The sequence below is a fragment of the Paramormyrops kingsleyae genome, chromosome 17, assembly GCF_048594095.1.
Source record: "Paramormyrops kingsleyae isolate MSU_618 chromosome 17, PKINGS_0.4, whole genome shotgun sequence".
Classification (NCBI taxonomy): domain Eukaryota; kingdom Metazoa; phylum Chordata; class Actinopteri; order Osteoglossiformes; family Mormyridae; genus Paramormyrops; species Paramormyrops kingsleyae.
In genome coordinates this window covers 3,011,893-3,031,364 of record NC_132813.1, presented here as the reverse complement: position 1 = coordinate 3,031,364, position 19,472 = coordinate 3,011,893, and the positions used below count along the sequence as shown (strand labels likewise).

The following is a 19,472-nucleotide window of genomic DNA, read 5'->3' as shown; positions in this document are numbered from 1 at the left end:
GCAGGCCCCCCCCCCCTGGCCTGAATTCCTCTTTTGGAGGTGGCTTAGTTTGTGTTGTGTTGTTTCGGGGCTAAGATTAAGGTCTCGTGTGTCCAGTCTATGAATAGGAGTGGCCTAAACGCGCAAACACTATGCTTTCGCCGAGTTGGTTGCCGGGTAACGTATCTAAGGCGTTGGGGTGGGGGTGGGGGTTGGTGAAAGAAAAGTCTGAGTTTGTGTAAAGGCCCTATTTTTGTGGCTTCTTGTTTCTGCAGTGCGGCGTCTAGGATTTACAGCATGGGGTTATGTTGGGAGATGTGACATGATAAATCGGCAGAGAACTTGTGTCTGGGGGCCGCTATGTGATTACGAGCCGAAAGTGAAGAGTGCCTTTAGACAAATCCTGGCCATTAGGTGACAGGTAGGCTGCTCGCTCTTCCTTGCTTTTGTTTGGTGTGGGTTTCCAGTGCCGAATCGGCCATTAAACTAGCCTGGATTACTCAGTTCGGTCGAAACAGCCTCAGTGCACCTGAACGCGTGAACCTTCAGGTGGGGCTTTTATAAATTGCCGATGTGTTTCTGCACCGTAGCTCTCTGAGTGCCTGGTGGGGCCTTTCCTCCGGGAGCTGACTTTGTCTGGCCCGCTGCTGTCTCCCCAGAGGAGCCGTCACCGCCTGATCTTGTGTCCTCGTTCCCTGGCTTTTCTTGGCCCCTTAAGTCAGATCCCTCTCTGCGTCTTGTCACTTTGACGGCGTCAGGAACCCTCCGAATGCCTGTGCCTGATTAAATTCTGCGGCCCGGCACAGCTCGCTGTTTTCTCCCGGCACATCAGTGTGCCGGCGTGATAAAGCGCCTTTCCTGCCCCTTCCCCGCCGGTATAAATTATTTACGGTTCTGAACACCCGCTGACTTGACTAGAGCTTCTGGTCAACGACGCCAATTCTGCAGAAGTTCTGCCCGAGACGGGGAAGCCGGAGACAATGGAAACCATGGAGACCAGGAAGGCGGGCGAGATGCTGGAGAGCCGGTTAAGCTTGGAGGACCTGGTGAAGATGCAGAGCCTCTTCTCGGTACGGTGGGAATTTTTTTGTGATTGTGTGTGTGTGTGTGTGTGTGTGTGTTTAAAGGAATCACAAATGGAGACAAACATGTAAAAAATAATTAATGCATGGTTCAGGTTTGAAACGCGCAACCCTTCAGTCCACAGCCCAGGCAAATGTGACCTGAACTTCATGCAAAATATGCAAAGAATTAGGGTAATTCAACATGACTTACTGTGTGGCCCTTGACCTATGACCCTGCATGCCCCGCCCCCTCCATGTAGGCAGATGACTCGGCTGAGACATCGACCCTGATGAGGGTGGATTTTGTGGAGCAGGCCGCATCTGCAATTGGCCGCGGCTCCCCGGAGGAGTTTGGGCGGATGTTCGACGGGGCAGACGTGTCACGCCAGGGCCGTGTGGGCTGGCCGCAGATGGCTTCCTTTCTGCTGCTGACACTGTCCGAGAAGGACGAGCACACCCGTGCGGCCAGCGCCCCCTGCTGGAGGCCCCTGCGCGCCCTGCCGCTCGTGCACCGGGGGCCTGTCCAGCACGTGGCGCACCTGGCCACCTCCGACAGGTACCTCAGCGTGAGCCAGGAGGGCACGCTGGCCGTGTGGGGGGATGAGCTCACACCGCTGAAGACTCATCACGTGAGCACGGACTCTGTGAAGCGTGGGGACCTCTGGGTTTCAGGCATGGCGGTGCTGCAGAACGTGCAGAAGGTACGGACAGCCGTGTCTGCAGTGCTCATCCCTGTTTACGCTCCCTGCCCCCTTCTCTAGCTTGAAAGGGACTCTCTTTTTTTTTTTTTTTTATTGAGGACATTTGAAGTGGATGTTCACTATTATATTCTTTGTGTCACAAATATAGAAGCAGACTGATGAGCTGAGATAGGATTCCTGCATGTTGTTAATAAAAGGGCCGATTTAAATATCAAAGGAACAATGTACCTTTTCATTCTACCTTTCTAAACAAAGGCCTATGCCTTTCTGCACAATAAAGACAGAGGACGGGCACCATCGAGCCTCCAGCTGTCCTCCCTCTCTCTCTCTCTCTTCCTCTTCCTCTCGTTCTCATTCACCATCCCTCTGCGCTACAGCTTCGCATTCCCTTCTTTATATTATTTGCATGACAAATGTGCTTTCATATTTCATATTTCCAAATCTGAATCTGAAGCATCGGTGGAATAAAAGATCAGCTTGTAATTGTGAATGACGTGAATTGTTCAGGTTAAAATGTAAATATAAATTGCAAGAGGTTTATTTAATTGCACAATTTTATAATGAAATATAATAACTCGTAATTATGACATCAATTAAACTTCGTTTAGAGCGATGAATAATGAGGATTCTAATGTATGTAAAACAGTCCTAGGATGGAATTGCTGTGACTCTTGTCTCTGGATGTCTGTCGGACTGGGTACTCCAGGACGCTAACCGATTATCCCCCCCCAGGTCGCTGTGAGCTTCACCAGCAAGGAGATTGGCATCTTCGACCTGCTGTCCAAACAGGAATTCAGCTGCCAATACAAGCTGCAGGGACTGAAACACCCACCCATCTGCCTGGATTACTGGTCCAACCCACACAACCCTGATCAGGCCGTCCTCAGCTTTGGGGACATGGGGGGACAGGTGCATTTTTAAGTGTTGCATGCGCACCGCGAAGTGTAGCGATAATCAAACTCGGGGAAAGAAGCCAGTTGGCCAGTTAGAACATATCCTTTCCTTTTTCTAATGATTACACCCTCAGAAATCACACCACTCACTCAGTCGCACCAATATATAACAGTTAAATGAAGGTTTCAGTATTTCTTCACATCAAATTATGTGTGTAATTTACACGAAGCGCTACATCTTTCTTTGCCATTTGAGGTGAAGTGTCCGACTTGTTGGAAAAAATGATAGTATTCCAGCATTGAATCTCCCTGACAGTGCTCAGGAATGTAGTTACCGGCCAACAGCGCCCACTGCAGGGTTTCCATCTGCTGCCGCGATTCACAGTAATGGGTGATGCCTGCTGGTTTGCCTGTGCTTACAGGTGAACGCCATCTGCTTCACAGCAGCCCACATATCCTTGTTTGAGAGGCCCAGCACAGGGGCGGGGCACAAGTCTGATGTCATCAAGTGGGCGGAGTTAGTGCAGGGACATCATCGGTGCTGCTATACTCTTCAGCACCACGCTCACGGGAATGACTGGGTCCGCCGAGGTGAGGGCTGACCCTTTGTAGCCACTCCCTCATTCCTCCCCTCCTCCACACCTCATCCCACCTTGTCTTCCTAACCTCCCTAGACCTCATTTGTTTGGCCCCATGTCTCCAGACCTCATTTGTGTAACCTTGCCTCCCTCAGACCTCATTTGTTAAGTTGTACCTCTTCCACACCTCATTTCTTTAGCCACGCCTCCCCATGCCTAATTTGTTTAGCCCTACCCCCCCAAACCTCATTTGCTTGGCCCCTCCGCCAGAACCAAGTCTGGGTTTGCCTTCATAGGAGCATGTTGGTGGTGTTTTTATTCTGGTTAATGGCCCAGTTTTTCTAACGTTACACTGCTGGTTCTGTTGCTGGTCATGCTCGGACTGGGTCTAGAGCACCGATAGGGCTCTACTTAACCACCTTAACGATTCACTTGCATGTCGCCATAGATACAGAATTATTTCTCCGCTTCGGCCCCTGATTCCTCTCTCCCGCTGCCCCTGGTTAACTGTGGGGTTTTTAAACCTGGTTGACATTCGCAGTCGCTATGGCAGCACGCCGCCGGTGGCTATCTTAATTGCATCTTTAATGGCATTCCGAGCCGGTGTGTTCTGCCGTGGGCTCGGGCCAGGCCGGGCTGGGTGGGACCACTGAGCTCAGGTGGGCAGTTTATGGAGGGTGAGGGAGAAGCGGGATGCCAGGATAACGAATGCAGCTGACTGGACAGAAAAATGAGGAAAACACCTAGAAGGATGAGCAGATATGCAGGCGAGCAATTAGAGGCACACTGTGGACGCGCATGTTTGTTTTCTCTGCCTCTATCGCCCCCTACTGAGCATCCCCTGTCTTTTTGGAGTATGAAATAGTCTGGTGCTGTGCATTAACCATGATGCGGAGCACCTCACCGAGGGGCCGGCAGCCATGTTGCTCCCACTGGTGCTGACATTAAGCTGAGTGTCCCGTTTGGATTTGAGGGGTGATGGTTTCTGTGTGGCAGCGTATACAGGGGCGGGCCCCCAGCTGAAAGATAATTGGCCCCCAGGGTGCCTCCTCCCCTGTCACTCACCGATTCAAAGCACATTACCGGCTAATAAGGTTAGCCCCTCTTATGCTCCACCCCCCCCTTGAAAACCCTACAGTTGCCTCTTTTTCTGAGGTTCCATGTGGCTCGCATGCTGCCATTGGCTTGCTAGAGCTGCAGGGGTCAGACCAGTCAGCCATAGTCATATGGATATCAGATCAGACAGGTGCTGTCAGCCTTGCTATTAATTACTATTATAAGCAGTTGGGCTTGTAACAGCTGTAATGGAAATAGGGCATCTCTGGAGGCTCTCAATGGCCAGCTGAGTCACATGACCTGACAGATTCCCTTCTCCCGTGTTCTGATTGGGTGACCTTTGACCTCCCAGTGAAGTTCCTGGGGAACCTGGAGGTCTTCGTGTCCTGCAGCCTTGGCAGGGAGAGCAGCGTGGTGGTGGCCTGGAGGGAGAAGGAGGCCACACCCCTGAGGGTGACCGCTGCTCACGTCGGGGGTGGAGTCAGTGACCTGGACTTCCATGCCGGGCTCAGCCTCCTCGGTACCCACAATCTTACCACGCTGATCTGCACAAACATCAGCAAAACAACCCAAACAACACAGGAGCTTCTCAATGCACCAGCAGGTCCGATTGAATTCAATTCCAGCCACTACTGATCAATTTCCCATCAACCTACTTAACATGGAAGTGCGAGGAGACCAGCAGAGTCATTGGACCAACACTATACATCAGGGGTGTCAGACTCCAGTCCTGGGGGGCCGCAGCCCTGTGTAGCTTTAGCTCTTTCCCTGTTCCAACACAAATGATTCAGCTCAAAAGCTCTGTCAATTTTAGCACAAGAAGTTGAATCAGGTGTGTTAAATGAGGGGAAACCCAAAAATGTGCAGGACTCCGGCCCCCCAAGACTGGAGTCTAACACCCCTGATGTCCTTCCATTTTTATTCTGGCTTAGATATTTCTTTTTTTCTCTTCTCTTTTTTAAATTTCTATACAAAACTATAGCTGATATTTATATTCTATACTAATACTACACTAATAATATATACTATACTATACTTGGTATTTATACACCACTATACTACACTGTACTGTACTTGACATCTATATACTATACTTGATAGATAGCAGTCTGATGCCTTTGTGATCAGGCTGGCATGCATCGCACGTCTCCCAATTTATCATTCTCCTCACTTCAGCCTCTAAGCAGATCAAGGTACTGACTTTTTAACCCTTATTGACATTCCATGTTAAGCCTCTTTCTTCATTTTGGATTACGGTCTTACCTGAGGGGCTTTGAAAATCAGCTTTAGGACTAAAAATCTGAAATCGGAGCTGCTTTGATGGTGGGTGTGAGGTATGGTGATGCCAGTGAACGGCACGGGTCCGGCTGTGAGGACAGACGGGGGGTTGCCGTGACGGCCGTGCCCTCCCCCCGCAGCCACGGCCGGTGTGGACGGGAAGGTGTGTCTCTGGAACCCTCACATGATGTCCAAACCCGTGGGCGTCCTGCAGGGCCACACGAACAGCGTGATGACTGTGCACTTCCTCCCAGACAGGAAGCTGCTGCTCAGTTTCTCCAAAGACAAGGTGAGAGGAGGAACTTTTGTTCCTCGTGTATCTTCACAGGGACGGTCACATACAGAGTAGAATAGTGATACTCTCTTAGTTCCCATCGGAAAATTTCTGTTTTTTTCCTGCCGCACCTTGCTCTCCATGAGACACACACTCAGTGTGCAGCACCCCGGGGACAACTGGGGATTAATGGCCCCTCTCAAGGGCGCAAGCGCTGCATCAGTTTACTGGCCCTGGGATTCGAACTGCCGACCATGCGGTGGTGGGGCTTGTGGTGAAAGTGATTAGTGAGGAAGAGGAGCTCTCAGAGAGTGTGAATTGTGATGATGGTGAGCGGTGCCCGGTGATAAAGATGAGTTCTCTGCTCCAGGTGTTGCGGGTCTGGGACGTGCACCATCAGCTGTGTGTCCAGCGCCTGACCGGGATCTTCCCTAAGACCCAAGAGTTCCGCACGCTGCTGTTCTACCACAAGGAGCGCGGGCGACTCTTCCTCACCTTCAACAACCTGCTGACCCTGCTGGAGGCAAAGAAGGACGAGAGTCGTGTGTGGACCAGCCACGAGCATGCGGTCACCTGCGTCGTCTACAACTCCTACTTGAAACAGGTGACTCACTCCTGCTGACGGGGTTTATCCTGCTCAGACTCATCCCACTCGTCGGAAACGGAGCTTAATTACAAAATAAGCTGTACTGAAATAGACGAATACATAGATAAATATTAATTATCCAGTACTGAGTTGATGATAATGCTATTCACATCGACCTGCTTCATTCGTCTGACCCTGTCAGGTGATCAGCAGTGATGCTGGATCTACTGTAATCTTCTGGCTCGTGGACACAGGCCACAAGGTCAAAAAGTTCACGCAGTGCCACGGAAACGCTGAGATCTCCACCATGGCACTGGATGGCACCCAGACCCGTCTGTTCACCGGCGGCACGGACGGCATGGTCAAGGTGAGCATCACCCATCGTTTGACCTCCACTGCTGTTGTAGTCACCATGGCAACACGGGGGGCATCACGCGCTCTCTGCCGCATTGAGCTTGCGTCACGTACTTACCTGTCCCAAGGAAACGGAGGCTTTTGGGAAGGGGGGGGCTGTCTGCCTTAATGAGGCTCACACAAAGCCCAGTGCTGCTGGGTTTTTTGTGTGATGTGATATATTTTGGCTGTTTTTGTTGTTGTTTTTCTCTTTGTTTGACTTCTTCCTTCCTCGTAGGTGTGGGATTTGAACGGACACTGTCACCACAAGCTGGAAGTGACCGGGGGGCGAGCTGTTGGGATTTCTCTCATTCTAGTGCTGAAGAGGTCGGTCCTGGTGTTGGGCTGGGACAGGTAGGTCTGTGCATCACGCCATGGACGGGGGGGGGCATGGCATGGTGTGATGTCACAAGGCTGATGCAATAACGTGGAATGATGTCATGAGGTCGGTGTAATAACAAAGTGACGTGGTGAGATTGACGTCGTATCCCCGGCTGTGTGTCTCTGCCCTGACAGGATGTTCACGGTGTTCAGGCAGAGCATGTTCTCCAAGTTCCATGTGCAGCCGTCTGAGTGGAAAGGGGGGGTCCAGCACCAGGATGATGTCATCTCCGCTGCCTTTTCGCCCCCCCAGACTCTGGTGACAGGTGTGTAGTTTCCTTCACGTCCCCGTTCACAGGCCTGTCCCCCAACCCCCCACCCCCCCGGGCCTGGGTTTCGCAGCCGGGGCTCCTGGCGTCTGCCGCCTTTAATTATTACATCGTCGTTATTGTTCTCTTGCTTGGCTAAAGTGACTTGGGAAGAAAGGGAAAATCAACGAGCAATTAAAGGTTTATTAACCTCCCGGCTCCTCATTAATACAAAGCGGGGCCGCCTCTTTGGCCTTATCGAGTTTCGGCACCTGGTGAGCCTGACCCCCGGCTGTGCGGCGCAGGGCCCCTCGCACAGGGAGACGCAGCAGCAGCCTGTCTCTGCGCTGCGTGTCCAAACCCTGAAGCCGGTCCCAGCTTCTCCTTTCACACGATTCCACATTTTACCCTCTTTGCTGTCACTTGCCACAGCCTTACGCCGTTCCTGCTCCCCCAGCTGCCACACCGCTGTGCCGGCCGGTCGTTAACCAATAATCTGTTTTACGTTTTGACAACAGCCGCAGCAACGTAATTTCAGTGAAACAAACCCTGAACCGAATCTCCAAACAGGCTGTGGGACAAAGCGCTGTTTGCCGGCGCAAGTCGACCACAGGAATAAATGTATATTTCGATGCTGTGAGTCAACGCGCCACTGGAGAGCGCTCTGACACGCGTCAGCTGGCGGATTCGGGCCACCGCCATTACACTCTTACCTTTAGCTGTAGGAATAAAGGGAAAATGAGCGGAGCAGGTTGGGGCACGGAGGTAAAACAGGGAAGAAGGCCAGAGGAAGCCTGGGGAAGGGAGAGATGGTCTGCGTTCGGAGGCAGACTAATGAGGCTGCTCCCACTCTGCCTCTCTGACTCCCTCCCCGGATTATGCTAATGCGCAGACGAAATGATGTTTATTAGTGCAAGACGGAGCGGCAGGAGGGTGGGGGGGGGGGCGGCACGAACGGGGACGCTTCTCTCTGCACAGCTCATCAATATTCAAACCCTGTGCCGCTCGCTCGCCCGCCCGCCCGCCCGCCATGCCGGGGCCCGTCGTTTCATTTCCAGGCGTTCCGTATGCCCACCCCCGCCCCCCCCCCCCCCCCATCACAGTCATCGGAGATTCCATCTGAAGTCCCCCCCGGCTCCAGAATGTGCCGGGAGTTTTATGGAGAGGTGCAGAGCGCGGTTCGAGCGGGGGCACTTTGAAGGGGAAATACACGATACCCCCCTCCCATTCCGGTAAACACCGCGATGATGGAGCTCCGGATGTGGCAAGCACCGATTATCACCTGACCGAGCTGAATTAATGCCGCATGAAAACCATGGAATTTATCTTGGTAAATAACTGTCCTGGGTAAGGGAATGGAAGTGAGCCCTGTGTGTTTGTTTATGGAAAAATGAGTCAGAAAGCCCCTGGGGAGGCTGATGTCTCCGGTGGGGCGTGGGTTCGTGGCCCTGGTCCCATCTGCCCTGTCTGAGTGTGTATCTTAACCTCACAGGGAGCTGTGATGGGGCCATTGTGGTGTGGAACAGCAGCACGGAACATGCCCTCCGCAAGCTGGGCCCAGACATCCCATCTCAGCCTCAGAGCCGGTCAGGTCAGTATGCCATGTCTCACCCCTGAGAGGGCGGAGCTTTAGGGGATTGGCACAGGCCAACCATGTCTCACCCCTGAGAGGGCGGGGCTTTAGGGGATTGGCACAGGCTAACCATGTCTCACCCCTGAGAGAAGGTGGAGCTTTAGGGGATTAGCACAGGCTAACCATGTCTCGAACCTGAGAGAGGGTGGAGCTATAGGGGATTGGCACAGGCTAATCGTGTGTCACCCCTGAGAGAGGGCAAAGCTTTAGGGGATTAGCACAGGCTAATCGTGTGTCACCCCTGAGAGAGGGCAGAGCTTTAGGGGATTAGCACAGGCTAACCATGTGTCACCCCTGAGAGAGGGCAGAGCTTTTTGGAGATTAGCACAGGCTAACTATGTCTCGACCCTGAGAGAGGGCAGAGCTTTAGGGGATTAGCACAGGCTAACCATGTGTCACCCCTGAGAGAGGGCAGAGCTTTAGGGGATTGGCACAGGCTAACCATGTGTCACCCCTGAGAGAGGGCAGAGCTTTAGGGGATTAGCACATGCTAACTATGTCTCGACCCTGAGAGAGGGCAGAGCTTTAGGGGATTGGCACAGGCTAACCATGTGTCACCCCTGAGAGAGGGCAGAGCTTTAGGGGATTAGCACAGGCTAACCATGTGTCACCCCTGAGAGAGGGCAGAGCTTTAGGGGATTGGCACAGGCTAACCATGTGTCACCCCTGAGAGAGGGCAGAGCTTTAGGGGATTAGCACAGGCTAACCATGTGTCACCCCTGAGAGAGGGCAGAGCTTTAGGGGATTAGCACATGCTAACTATGTCTCGACCCTGAGAGAGGGCAGAGCTTTAGGGGATTGGCACAGGCTAACCATGTGTCACCCCTGAGAGAGGGCAAGCTTTTTGGAGATTAGCACAGGCTAACTATGTCTCGACCCTGAGAGAGGGCAGAGCTTTAGGGGATTGGCACAGGCTAACCATGTGTCACCCCTGAGAGAGGGCAGAGCTTTAGGGGATTAGCACAGGCTAACCATGTGTCACCCCTGAGAGAGGGCAGAGCTTTTTGGAGATTAGCACAGGCTAACTATGTCTCGACCCTGAGAGAGGGCAGAGCTTTAGGGGATTAGCACAGGCTAACCATGTGTCACCCCTGAGAGGGCGGAGCTTTAGGGGATTGGCACAGGCTAACCATGTCTCACCCCTGAGAGGGCGGGGCTTTAGGGGATTGGCACAGGCTAACCATGTCTCACCCCTGAGAGAGGGCAGAGCTTTAGGGGATTAGCACAGGCTAACCATGTGTCACCCCTGAGAGAGGGCAGAGCTTTAGGGGATTAGCACATGCTAACTATGTCTCGACCCTGAGAGAGGGCAGAGCTTTAGGGGATTGGCACAGGCTAACCATGTGTCACCCCTGAGAGAGGGCAGAGCTTTAGGGGATTAGCACAGGCTAACCATGTGTCACCCCTGAGAGAGGGCAGAGCTTTAGGGGATTGGCACAGGCTAACCATGTGTCACCCCTGAGAGAGGGCAGAGCTTTAGGGGATTGGCACAGGCTAACCATGTGTCACCCCTGAGAGAGGGCAGAGCTTTAGGGGATTAGCACAGGCTAACTATGTCTCGACCCTGAGAGAGGGCAGAGCTTTAGGGGATTGGCACAGGCTAATCGTGTGTCACCCCTGACAGAGGGCAGAGCTTTAGGGGATTTGCACAGGCTAACCGTGTCTCACCCCTGAGAGAAGGCGGAACTTTAAGGGATTGGTACTGGCCCGCCGTGTCTCACTGCAGAGAGGGTGGCCCTTTAAGGGATTAACACAGGCTCAACATGTCCCACCCCTACGAGAGGGTGGAGCTTTAAGGTATTGGAACAGACCCACCCTGTCCTGCCCCTGAGAGGGCAGTGCTTTAAGGGATTAGCACAGCCCCACCATGTCCCACCCCCACGAGAGGGTTGAGCTTTGCAGGATTAGCCATTTGTCTTGCCGATAGAAGCATGAGCAGGAATTCTCTGAGGTGATTTATTTATTTTCCGATTTTCCTCTCAAAGGGCTTTTTCAATGAGCATTGAATATTCAATCATGTTCATGGTGGTCTTTACTCTATAGATGAGGAGCTGCTGAAGCAGCACATGCCATCGGTCCCTACGTGTGACACCTCCGTGGTCTATGAAGTGCCACTGCTCTCTACTGCCCCTGGTGGATGGGAGGACCTGGAGGGCAGTCATGCAGTCACTAGGCTATGTTTCCTAGAAGGGAGAAGGAGTGCTGCTACTGCAGGTAGAGTGAGATTGTGACATTACAGTTTGCACCCCGGTCCACTATTTATAGCACTTTCCGAAACATTACTCCAGACACTTTCTGGAATATCCTCAGACACAGATTGTGCTGCATTCTGAAACATTAGATCATGGCTTCACACCCCAAGGTCCTGCCAGTCCCAGTGTGCACTTCATTAGGAGTTCGGCTTTGCTTCCCCCATTAGAGCTAAGCTTTGAAATAGGATTAACGGATATTTCCTATGTAAAGAATCTGAGCTTTCGTAGACTAAATATAGTGTGGTGTTGATGCCACTGAGGTTCGAACAGGATGATCCGGGAATAAAATAGAATTCAGGAGACATGACTAACACACAGCATCTGATGAGCGTCTTGGAGGTGGTGCATTCTCCGGCCTGCATGGCGATGATGACGTGTGGGCGTGGCCTAGGTGGGGCGGACCTGGTGTCGTGTGGCGGCGCGGCTGTGGTGCGGTTCTGGAATGCGACTCGGGGCCTGCTGGTGGCCCGCTTCGTGGCCCACGCTAGCTCCAGCTCCATCATCATGACGGTCGACCGGAGTGGAGGACACCTGATAACAGGAGACATGGACGGGGAGGTGAAGGTGTGGGACATCCAGGTGAGAGAGGAAGACAAAGGAGTGACGGCCAGCTCCTTAACCGTCGGGCCACCTAGTGTTCACTCAAGGTGCAGCACAGAACATCCCCCCCCTACACCTTGTGGGGTGGGTCCAGCTTCTTTCCTGGGCAGTAGAAAGTTCCGGACTTTTCAGATGGAGGGATGTCAACCTGGATAGGGGAAAGAGGAGGTCGCTCAGTCACATCTCGTAACATCACTGACACAGATGAAGGACAGCTATTAGACAAGCCGGAAGATTAGGGGGTGCAGGGGAATTGGATCCCTGGGGCGCGAAGTCTGCCTCTATAAATATAATATTCAATCCCCCCCCCCCCCAGGTGTTTAAAAGCATCAAGTTTCCATCGGAGATGTATGACAGGCAGGCTTTTAAGAAATATCCGGCCCCCTCTGAAGCCACATCAGACGTGAGCTCTTGTCCTTGAGAGTAAAGTAACCGTGACGACGGGGTGCCGTGATTGATTACCGGCGTGGGGGCTGTTTGTCAATCCGCAAACCTCCTCACCGAAAGCCGGCCGAGCGCACTGCCGAGGACGGATCGTAGGAGCGTTTTCGCGTTACTGGCTTAATAAGTCATGATAGTTCCTGGGACTGCTCGCTGCAGGCACTCCTGAACAGGCGTGCCCGTCATCCTGAGCCCGCAGGTGCAAGGTTCCATTAGTGTCTGACGCTGCCTGCCCACACATCCCGCCGCGCCTGCGGGCCCCTCCCGCTCCCTGGCGTTTGACGGACAGGCCAGCCATTCGTTGTTTAGCGCCTGTCGGTCAGGCGTACCAGCCTCTTCGTCAGTAAACGGGCTGCGATCCTGTGGCTGCCCGGCCCCAACCGTGCCTCAGTATGCTGGGGCATTTGGAGGAGGGATTGGTTCATTTCCAAAAATAACATATATAACAATACATATATATATTTTTTTTTCCAAGCCATGCCGTTTTTTTTTTTTTTTTTATACTCGCCTTGACATTTGTACCAATGGCATCTGGAGAAAAAATAAGACCTTAAATCTGGCCCATCGAATGATTTCCTGGCACCCCCCCCCCCCCCCACGGCAAGTTTTACGGCACCTGCAGTGAGCAACAGTTAGCAAACAAGCTACGATGTTGACAATATTGCCTTATTAATGGTGTGTAATCCTCCGGTCCATATGCCGGTTGTGACCCCCTCCCCCAGGACTACGGCCTGCAGCCAGGTCGGGGCACGCTCACCCACCCCCCCAAGCTGCGGTCCTGCTTCCGGCCGCACACGGGCTGCGTGACACAGCTGGAGACCTGCTGCCGTCATGGGCGGCTGCTCCTGCTGTCGGCTTCTGCCGACCGGAGGCTCGTGCTCAGCCAGCTTGCCGGCACCATCGTCGCCGCCTTCGGACAGGTAAAGACGCACATTCCCAGTGACACCAGTTAGCTCGTCAACACATAACAGCCGGACTCCTTGCAACTGTGTCCTTCGCTCCCCTCAGCTTCAGCCTCCTGCCTAACTCCCCATTACCAAATGCAGGAGGAGCACTGGAACATTCTAGAAATCCCAGACCAGCTGCCGGATAGGTGGAATGAGGCCCTGAGTGGTGGAGAGAAGCTCCAATCCACCCCCCCAGACCCTGAAGCCCCTTTGCGAGGGAGTCCTCAGAACCTCGAGATGGACAGTGAGGTCCGGGAGTCAGGACACCCCATGACGGAAATGGCCCCCGGCCAGCTGTGAGTGTGACACAGTGACACTCCCGGGGCTCCAAACCCTGCAAATGCGGCCCCCCCCCCAAGCCATACATGATGTGTGGTGTGTGCCTTTGCTTGCACCCTCCATCGCTTTTTTGTTTCCAACATGATTTCACTAATTAGCTAATTTGGTCATCAGTCTATCAGCAGCTACAAGCCGCTGATGCTTTAAGACGTTTGCGGTCAAATATGTGCCAAATGTAACATTTCAACTTATCAGTTTTGTGTCCTTCGGCAAAAGAACACAATTGAGATCATTTTAATGAAAGCATACACTAATTATAAAATTGCTCATTTAAGAATTCAGAAAGGGTTTCATTAATTTGCCGTAAGTGGCTTTGATATGGTATTGTATGAAGATAAGAGGAGGTGAAAAATATCTTTGCTTTTTTATTAGTATAAAAACACCTAACATATTCAGTCACAAACAACTGAGGACAATGGAGACGTCAGTCAGGCTGCAGTCGGAATGAAATCAGCAGCTCGATGTAGCCTCATTAACTGTCTGTGCAAGACCGGCGAGCACAGGCCTGAGAGAGATACAGAGCGCTCCCAGAATCCTCCCCACTTTCCCTCCTCTCCCAGATCTCCTGGGATCTCCCCAGCAGGGATGGAGCAGCACTCTGAAGGTCTGCTGCGGTTTGTGCTGGTGTATGAGCATCAGAAATGGCTTTTGCTGCTGCTAGTGAAGACGAGGCAATTTAATGGGAAAAACCACTATGCCTCTCTGTGCAGCAGGCTGCCTCTCTGTGCAGCAGGCTGCCTCTCTGTGCAGCAGGCTGCCTCTCTGTGCAGCAGGCTGCCTCTCTGTGCAGCAGCCTTGCCCCTATCTGTCTATATCTGTGGGGCTGCCTGCTCCCCTATACATCTGTAATCAGCAGCTTGCCCATATCTGTGCATCTCTGTGCAGCAGGCTGCCACTCTCTCTGTGCTTCTCTTTCTCTATCTCTGTGCAGCAGCCTCTATTTGTATCTCATTGTGACACTCTGGCTTTTTCTCTCTCTAGCAGCCTGCCTCTCTCCCTGTGCATCTCTGTGCAGCAGCCTGCCACTCTCTCTCTATCTCTGTGCAGTAGCCTGCCTCTCTCCCTGTGCATCACTCCATGTACTCCTCATGCTCAGGACTACCGGGATGAGCTCCATCCTGGGGAGCAGCTACAAAGAAAGGAGGAGGCCCCTAGAAAGTGCGAGCCAGAGCTATGAGGAGACTCCAAAGTGTGGTGGTGAGACTCAAGCCAGTTTAATCTCACATAATAACACACCATTGGCAGCCGAAATTAATGCATCATGGTGGCAGGTCATAGGTCAAAATTGCTTGTGTAGCCTTGTTAGTAGGTCCTCAGTGTCCCCACCCCCCCTCCCTTGGTGCACCCAGGGACATTCAGCAGTCTGCACTTATACAAGCTGGCCCCCGTGGAGGCATTCCGGAAGCCAGACATTGTGACCAACCCCCAGCAATCCTTTGGGACGAGATGGGAACACTCGTTCCTGTCACCAGGCCCCCCTCCCGCCACGGTTGACAGTACGTCACAGTGACAGTTTCCCATGAGCCACTGGGCCATGATGTGTCGATCTGACGTGGCTACCTTTATCTCTTATGGGTTCTGTCGGGTCGTGCTGAATCGTATCCTTTGTCAGTGGCGAAGGACCGTCATGATGACAACGAGATCCTGGACCTGGACGCGGGGATGGGAACCTCCCCCAGAACAAGGAGGAATGTCAGGCGCGGCCTTCATAAGTCTGAGATATGTGACACTAATACACCTGTCAGCAGGGGGTGAGTAAACGGCCTCCATGCCCATCCCTGAATTCCCATACGTCTACGAGACCAAGTGGTTCATCTGTGAATAAGATGACATGAATCTATGGGGCAAAACAAAAAAAAAAAAGATATATCTTAGTTTTAAATACCAGCCAGCAGGGGGTGATATTTATCTACTTGTTTGAAAGCACCAAATATCATTATGAGAATCTGCAGTCTTGTGTATGTTTCCTTCTATATTTTTTTCCCCTAACACACAGAAAACCAGAGCCCTCATCGCTGCAGTGTTAGAGGTCCATTGAAGAAAAGCACTCGACACAGTTGCGCAAATGGATCCATCACCAGAACCTCCTCGAAGGGAGGAAAACAGAGTGAAAGCTTTCGTGTTTTTTTTTTTTTATCCATGCCATCATGTGTCCTTTCCTCTTTAGATCGCTTTGATTGACAGGTCAAACTGTGTAGTAACCCTTTCCAAATACTGCAAACCGCCTGTAAGTGGCACCAAATAAGAGACATGAAACAGGAAATCAAACAGCTTTTTAGTTGCAAGTCTAGTTTTAATAAATATCTTGGAAGCTTAGTGTGTGTGTGTGTGTGTGTGTGTGTGTGTGTGCAAGGGTGGGTTTGTTGTTTCCTGGGACCTACCAAAAAAAACTCACTTTGCCGCCCTCGGATGATTAAAAACTAAATAAATAGGGAGCGAGTAGTCATTGCTAACTATCTGTACTAACTATCAGGCTAACGGACATGCCTCTTTAGAATCTCCAAAATATCTCCAAAGTACTTGTTTAATATTTGATTTTGTGGCACGTGCATGCGTGTGTGTGTGTGTGTGTGTGTGTGTGTGTGATCTAGGCACGGTTAGCAGTTATGTGTTTGGATTGGTGCTTCTGTGTCTGGATTGACAATCCCGTTCCTGACCGGACAACTCCGCACAGACGGCTGTCTAGGGCCCGTCTCTCCTGCAGAGAATGCTGTCTGAGAGTCACTGCCGGCTGGATGAGCAGCAGCCACACAGAACAGGAGCTGATCTCTGTCCCGTTTCACTTTAAAACTAAAGCGTTTCGCTGACAGGCCAAGTGCGGCTGCGCTTGCTTCTCTTTCCGCCGGGGCAGAGGCATCCCTTCATCCGTCTACCACCAGTCTGAGGCGGTCGTTACCAGTTCCTGCTTCAGGAACAGTGTGAGGATCATTTAGCCGCAAGTGCACCTGCAGTCCCGAGGGTTTTTTTGTATTTACCTGTCAGTTAACGGCTGATTTACGCCCTATCCCGGGACGAGGTCATTTACTGTCCAGACGGTGATGGAGGGTGCAATCTTGCCCTCCTCCGGGAAAAAGCAGGATGGCTGATTCCAAGGCAGTAGAGCTGTTATTTAAGGAGGAGATTTAGAAAAATGCACATTTTTCTAAGACTCTGACACGGCCCACTTCCCAACTCCACGGAAAGTTTCCGGTCTGCCGTGCAGAAGAGGAGAATCTGGAGTTTTTTCCGGCTGGAGTGATGGGCTGAGGACAGCGGGCAGAGAGCGCCATAAATTTTAATTAGGGAAGCCGTTTGCCGCAGACACCATGAATAACATCATCAGCAAGCCCCGAATCTCCGCTCGGGGGCCGGTTGCCGGGGAGACGGAATTAGCGATGGACCCGGATGTGTAGTGCCTGCGCTCTGCAGCTGTGGAGCTTTTAAGTGACTGCCGTGAGACGGACAGTGGTTCTCCCCGGTTTGGGAAGTAACGGTGCCCCCCAACAGAATGAAGGTTTCCGACAGTGAGAGGAGCGGGACGGGAAGTCGGTGTTTTTACATAAATTTGCGGTAATTATGATGGCCGTGTGCAGTTGCTCCAGACCACACCTGTTCTTATTCTGGTTCATAACAAATAAATTGGTGTTTTGTGCTCATAGCAAGCTGGGCTGTTTCTGAAGTTCTAAAAGCGAGAGCAGCTGGATATTGTTTGGTCTGGTTTGTCGTTCATTTCTTGGTACTGAAAGGGAAACGGGAAAGCAGACGATTCTCTAGAAATATCTGAAATTCTTAATGAAGATGATGGAAAGCTAACTTTCAAGCCGTCCTTTATATAACGAAACGGCAAATGATAATTATTGTGTGCCTCCCCTCCTGGAGTCTCGATATTTCCAGGTTGTCTCGCTCTCTTCCCATTCTATTATTATTGTCTGTCTTGTTTGCTGTTCATTTAAATATTGTGCTGAAAGGCAAAGGAAATTATGGTCTGAAAATGTCTAAAAGTTCTAATGAAACTGACTGACAGTTGACATTCAGAACATCCTTTATATAATGAAAAGGTGGGAAATCGTTATTGCGTGTGGTCTGTCCCTCTACGCAAAGCCAGGGCATTTCTAGACCTCGGAGCTGCTTTCATTATACCACAGTTCCTCTCTTTTTCCCTCTTTATTAAATATTATTTTTTGTTCCTGCTGCTCCTCAATAAATATTTCAAGTGTGTCTTTCAGGGGATCAGCTGTAAAATTCTGTGGTTCCCTAGTAAATATCTCCGTTGTCTTTTCCTCTGCCGGGGAGCAATAAAGATCTCAGGCTCCTCTGCCCAAGGTCTTGGCCACTCTGCATCATGCCATTTCTCAGCCATGACCTGAATGGCTTCCCTGCCTGTGTGTCTCTGCGGCTTTCCAAAAGCAGTCCTGACCTTTCTTCAGGCCTCAGTGAGCGGCGTGCAGCTGCTCTTTGGCCTCCTCTCTGTGGTGGGCTCCAACAAAGAAACCTTCACCCAGCACCTACAGTGGTCCCATCTATCCAATGAGCCTTTGCCCGGGCAGTTAAAGCCAGGAATGCAGACAGGAGCTTCCTGTCAGCTGACTTGTCACATGATCACGACAACTTCGGAGTTTATTCATGAGGACCACGTCCATGAGAGCTGCTTGAATTCAATCTGAAATTCAGATGAGCCGCAGAAATAATTTTAGTCAACATTCACAATTAATTTTATTCATAGTGTATAATATTAGTGTTCGAGGCTCCTCTGCTCTGAACTCCAAAAGTAAATTGCCAGAAACAGGGAGTGTTGTAATATGGCCCAGGGCCCAAGGTAGCATTAGCATTTCAAATTGAGTTACATGGTTAAACAAGCATTCTTTCTGCTACCACTTCTCTTCACAGCACATTCCCGCTATTTGTCTATGTGTAAATGTAGCCACAAAACAATATTACTGCGGCCCAAATGAAGTTAGTCTCATAGAAAACAGGAATCGATCAATTACAGATGCATTTAAAAAACAAAAATGCAAGTCATTGCTTTGCTGTGCTTGACGGTACCTATTGACACGTCATGGGGCCATGACGCCCAAGCAGTACTCATCACGCCGGCCTGCCTCCCCATTTTATCAGTGTCTCTCTGATTATTTTCCCCGCCGCAAGAAAATGTCACGCCTGTGTTTTTGTTTACCGCGAGAGAATGGTCTCGCTTGCTGGTTCTTCATTGCGGAGATACACGCTTCCCCTTTGTAGCACAAACAAAACCTGATGCTACAGGCTGGAAAATGAGACTTGAAGAAGATCTGAAACCAATAATAATTTTGACAACTATTATTATCCATCTGTTTTCCATCCCTGCATGGCCTACGCAGGGTTCCTGAGCCTATGGGTGCAAGGCAAACCCGTAGCAGGGCAAACACAGCATTTACACGCACAGTTTGAGAACTCCGATTCACCTCAGCGTTTTTTTGGACTGGGTGGGGAAACCGCAGTACCCAACGGAAACCTCATAATGACATGAGGAGAACAGACAGCCTCCATACACTTAGAGTCAGGGTGGAGACTTGAACCCTGGTCCCAGAGATGTGACGCAACCATGCTAATTACAGGTCCGCCCTGCTGCCCCATTCCAATTTTTTAACAGCTCAATTATCAAATCATAACCAGGGTCTGTGCATTGTTCTTGTAATAAAAACAATGTGTATGCATTAGAGAAAAGTCTTGAAGTCAGAGCTGCTCTTGTAAATGTGTGCATGCGTGTGCTCGTGAGGCCCCCAGCAGCCCCCAGTCCAGGCAGCACACAGCAACAGGAGGCCACCCGACCTTCCGGTGCAGCGTGGGAGTGTGTGGCGAGCTGGACAGCAGCTA

At 51.4% G+C, this 19,472-nt stretch overlaps 1 protein-coding gene across 3 annotated transcripts; it reads left to right on the top strand.

Moving 5' to 3' along the window:
* The first annotated feature begins 195 nt into the window (after positions 1-195).
* LOC111833802 (cilia- and flagella-associated protein 337) lies at positions 196-17,821 on the top strand. Of its 3 annotated transcripts, none has more exons than XM_023792408.2 (20): positions 196-400; positions 928-1,049; positions 1,304-1,744; positions 2,477-2,653; positions 3,060-3,228; positions 4,624-4,791; positions 5,690-5,838; positions 6,194-6,427; positions 6,612-6,776; positions 7,041-7,156; positions 7,319-7,449; positions 8,924-9,022; positions 11,108-11,278; positions 11,708-11,895; positions 13,080-13,277; positions 13,404-13,600; positions 14,740-14,840; positions 14,993-15,139; positions 15,256-15,394; positions 15,640-17,821. In XM_023792408.2, exons 2-20 carry the CDS (start codon positions 960-962, stop codon positions 15,668-15,670), a joined length of 3,111 nt encoding a protein of 1,036 aa, XP_023648176.1. In that variant the 5' UTR covers positions 196-400; positions 928-959; the 3' UTR covers positions 15,671-17,821. The 3 variants fall into 3 exon arrangements, with proteins under 3 accessions (XP_023648176.1, XP_023648175.1, XP_023648174.1); XM_023792407.2 differs by having other exon boundaries at positions 898-1,049; XM_023792406.2 differs by having other exon boundaries at positions 196-1,049.
* The last annotated feature ends 1,651 nt before the right edge of the window (positions 17,822-19,472 follow it).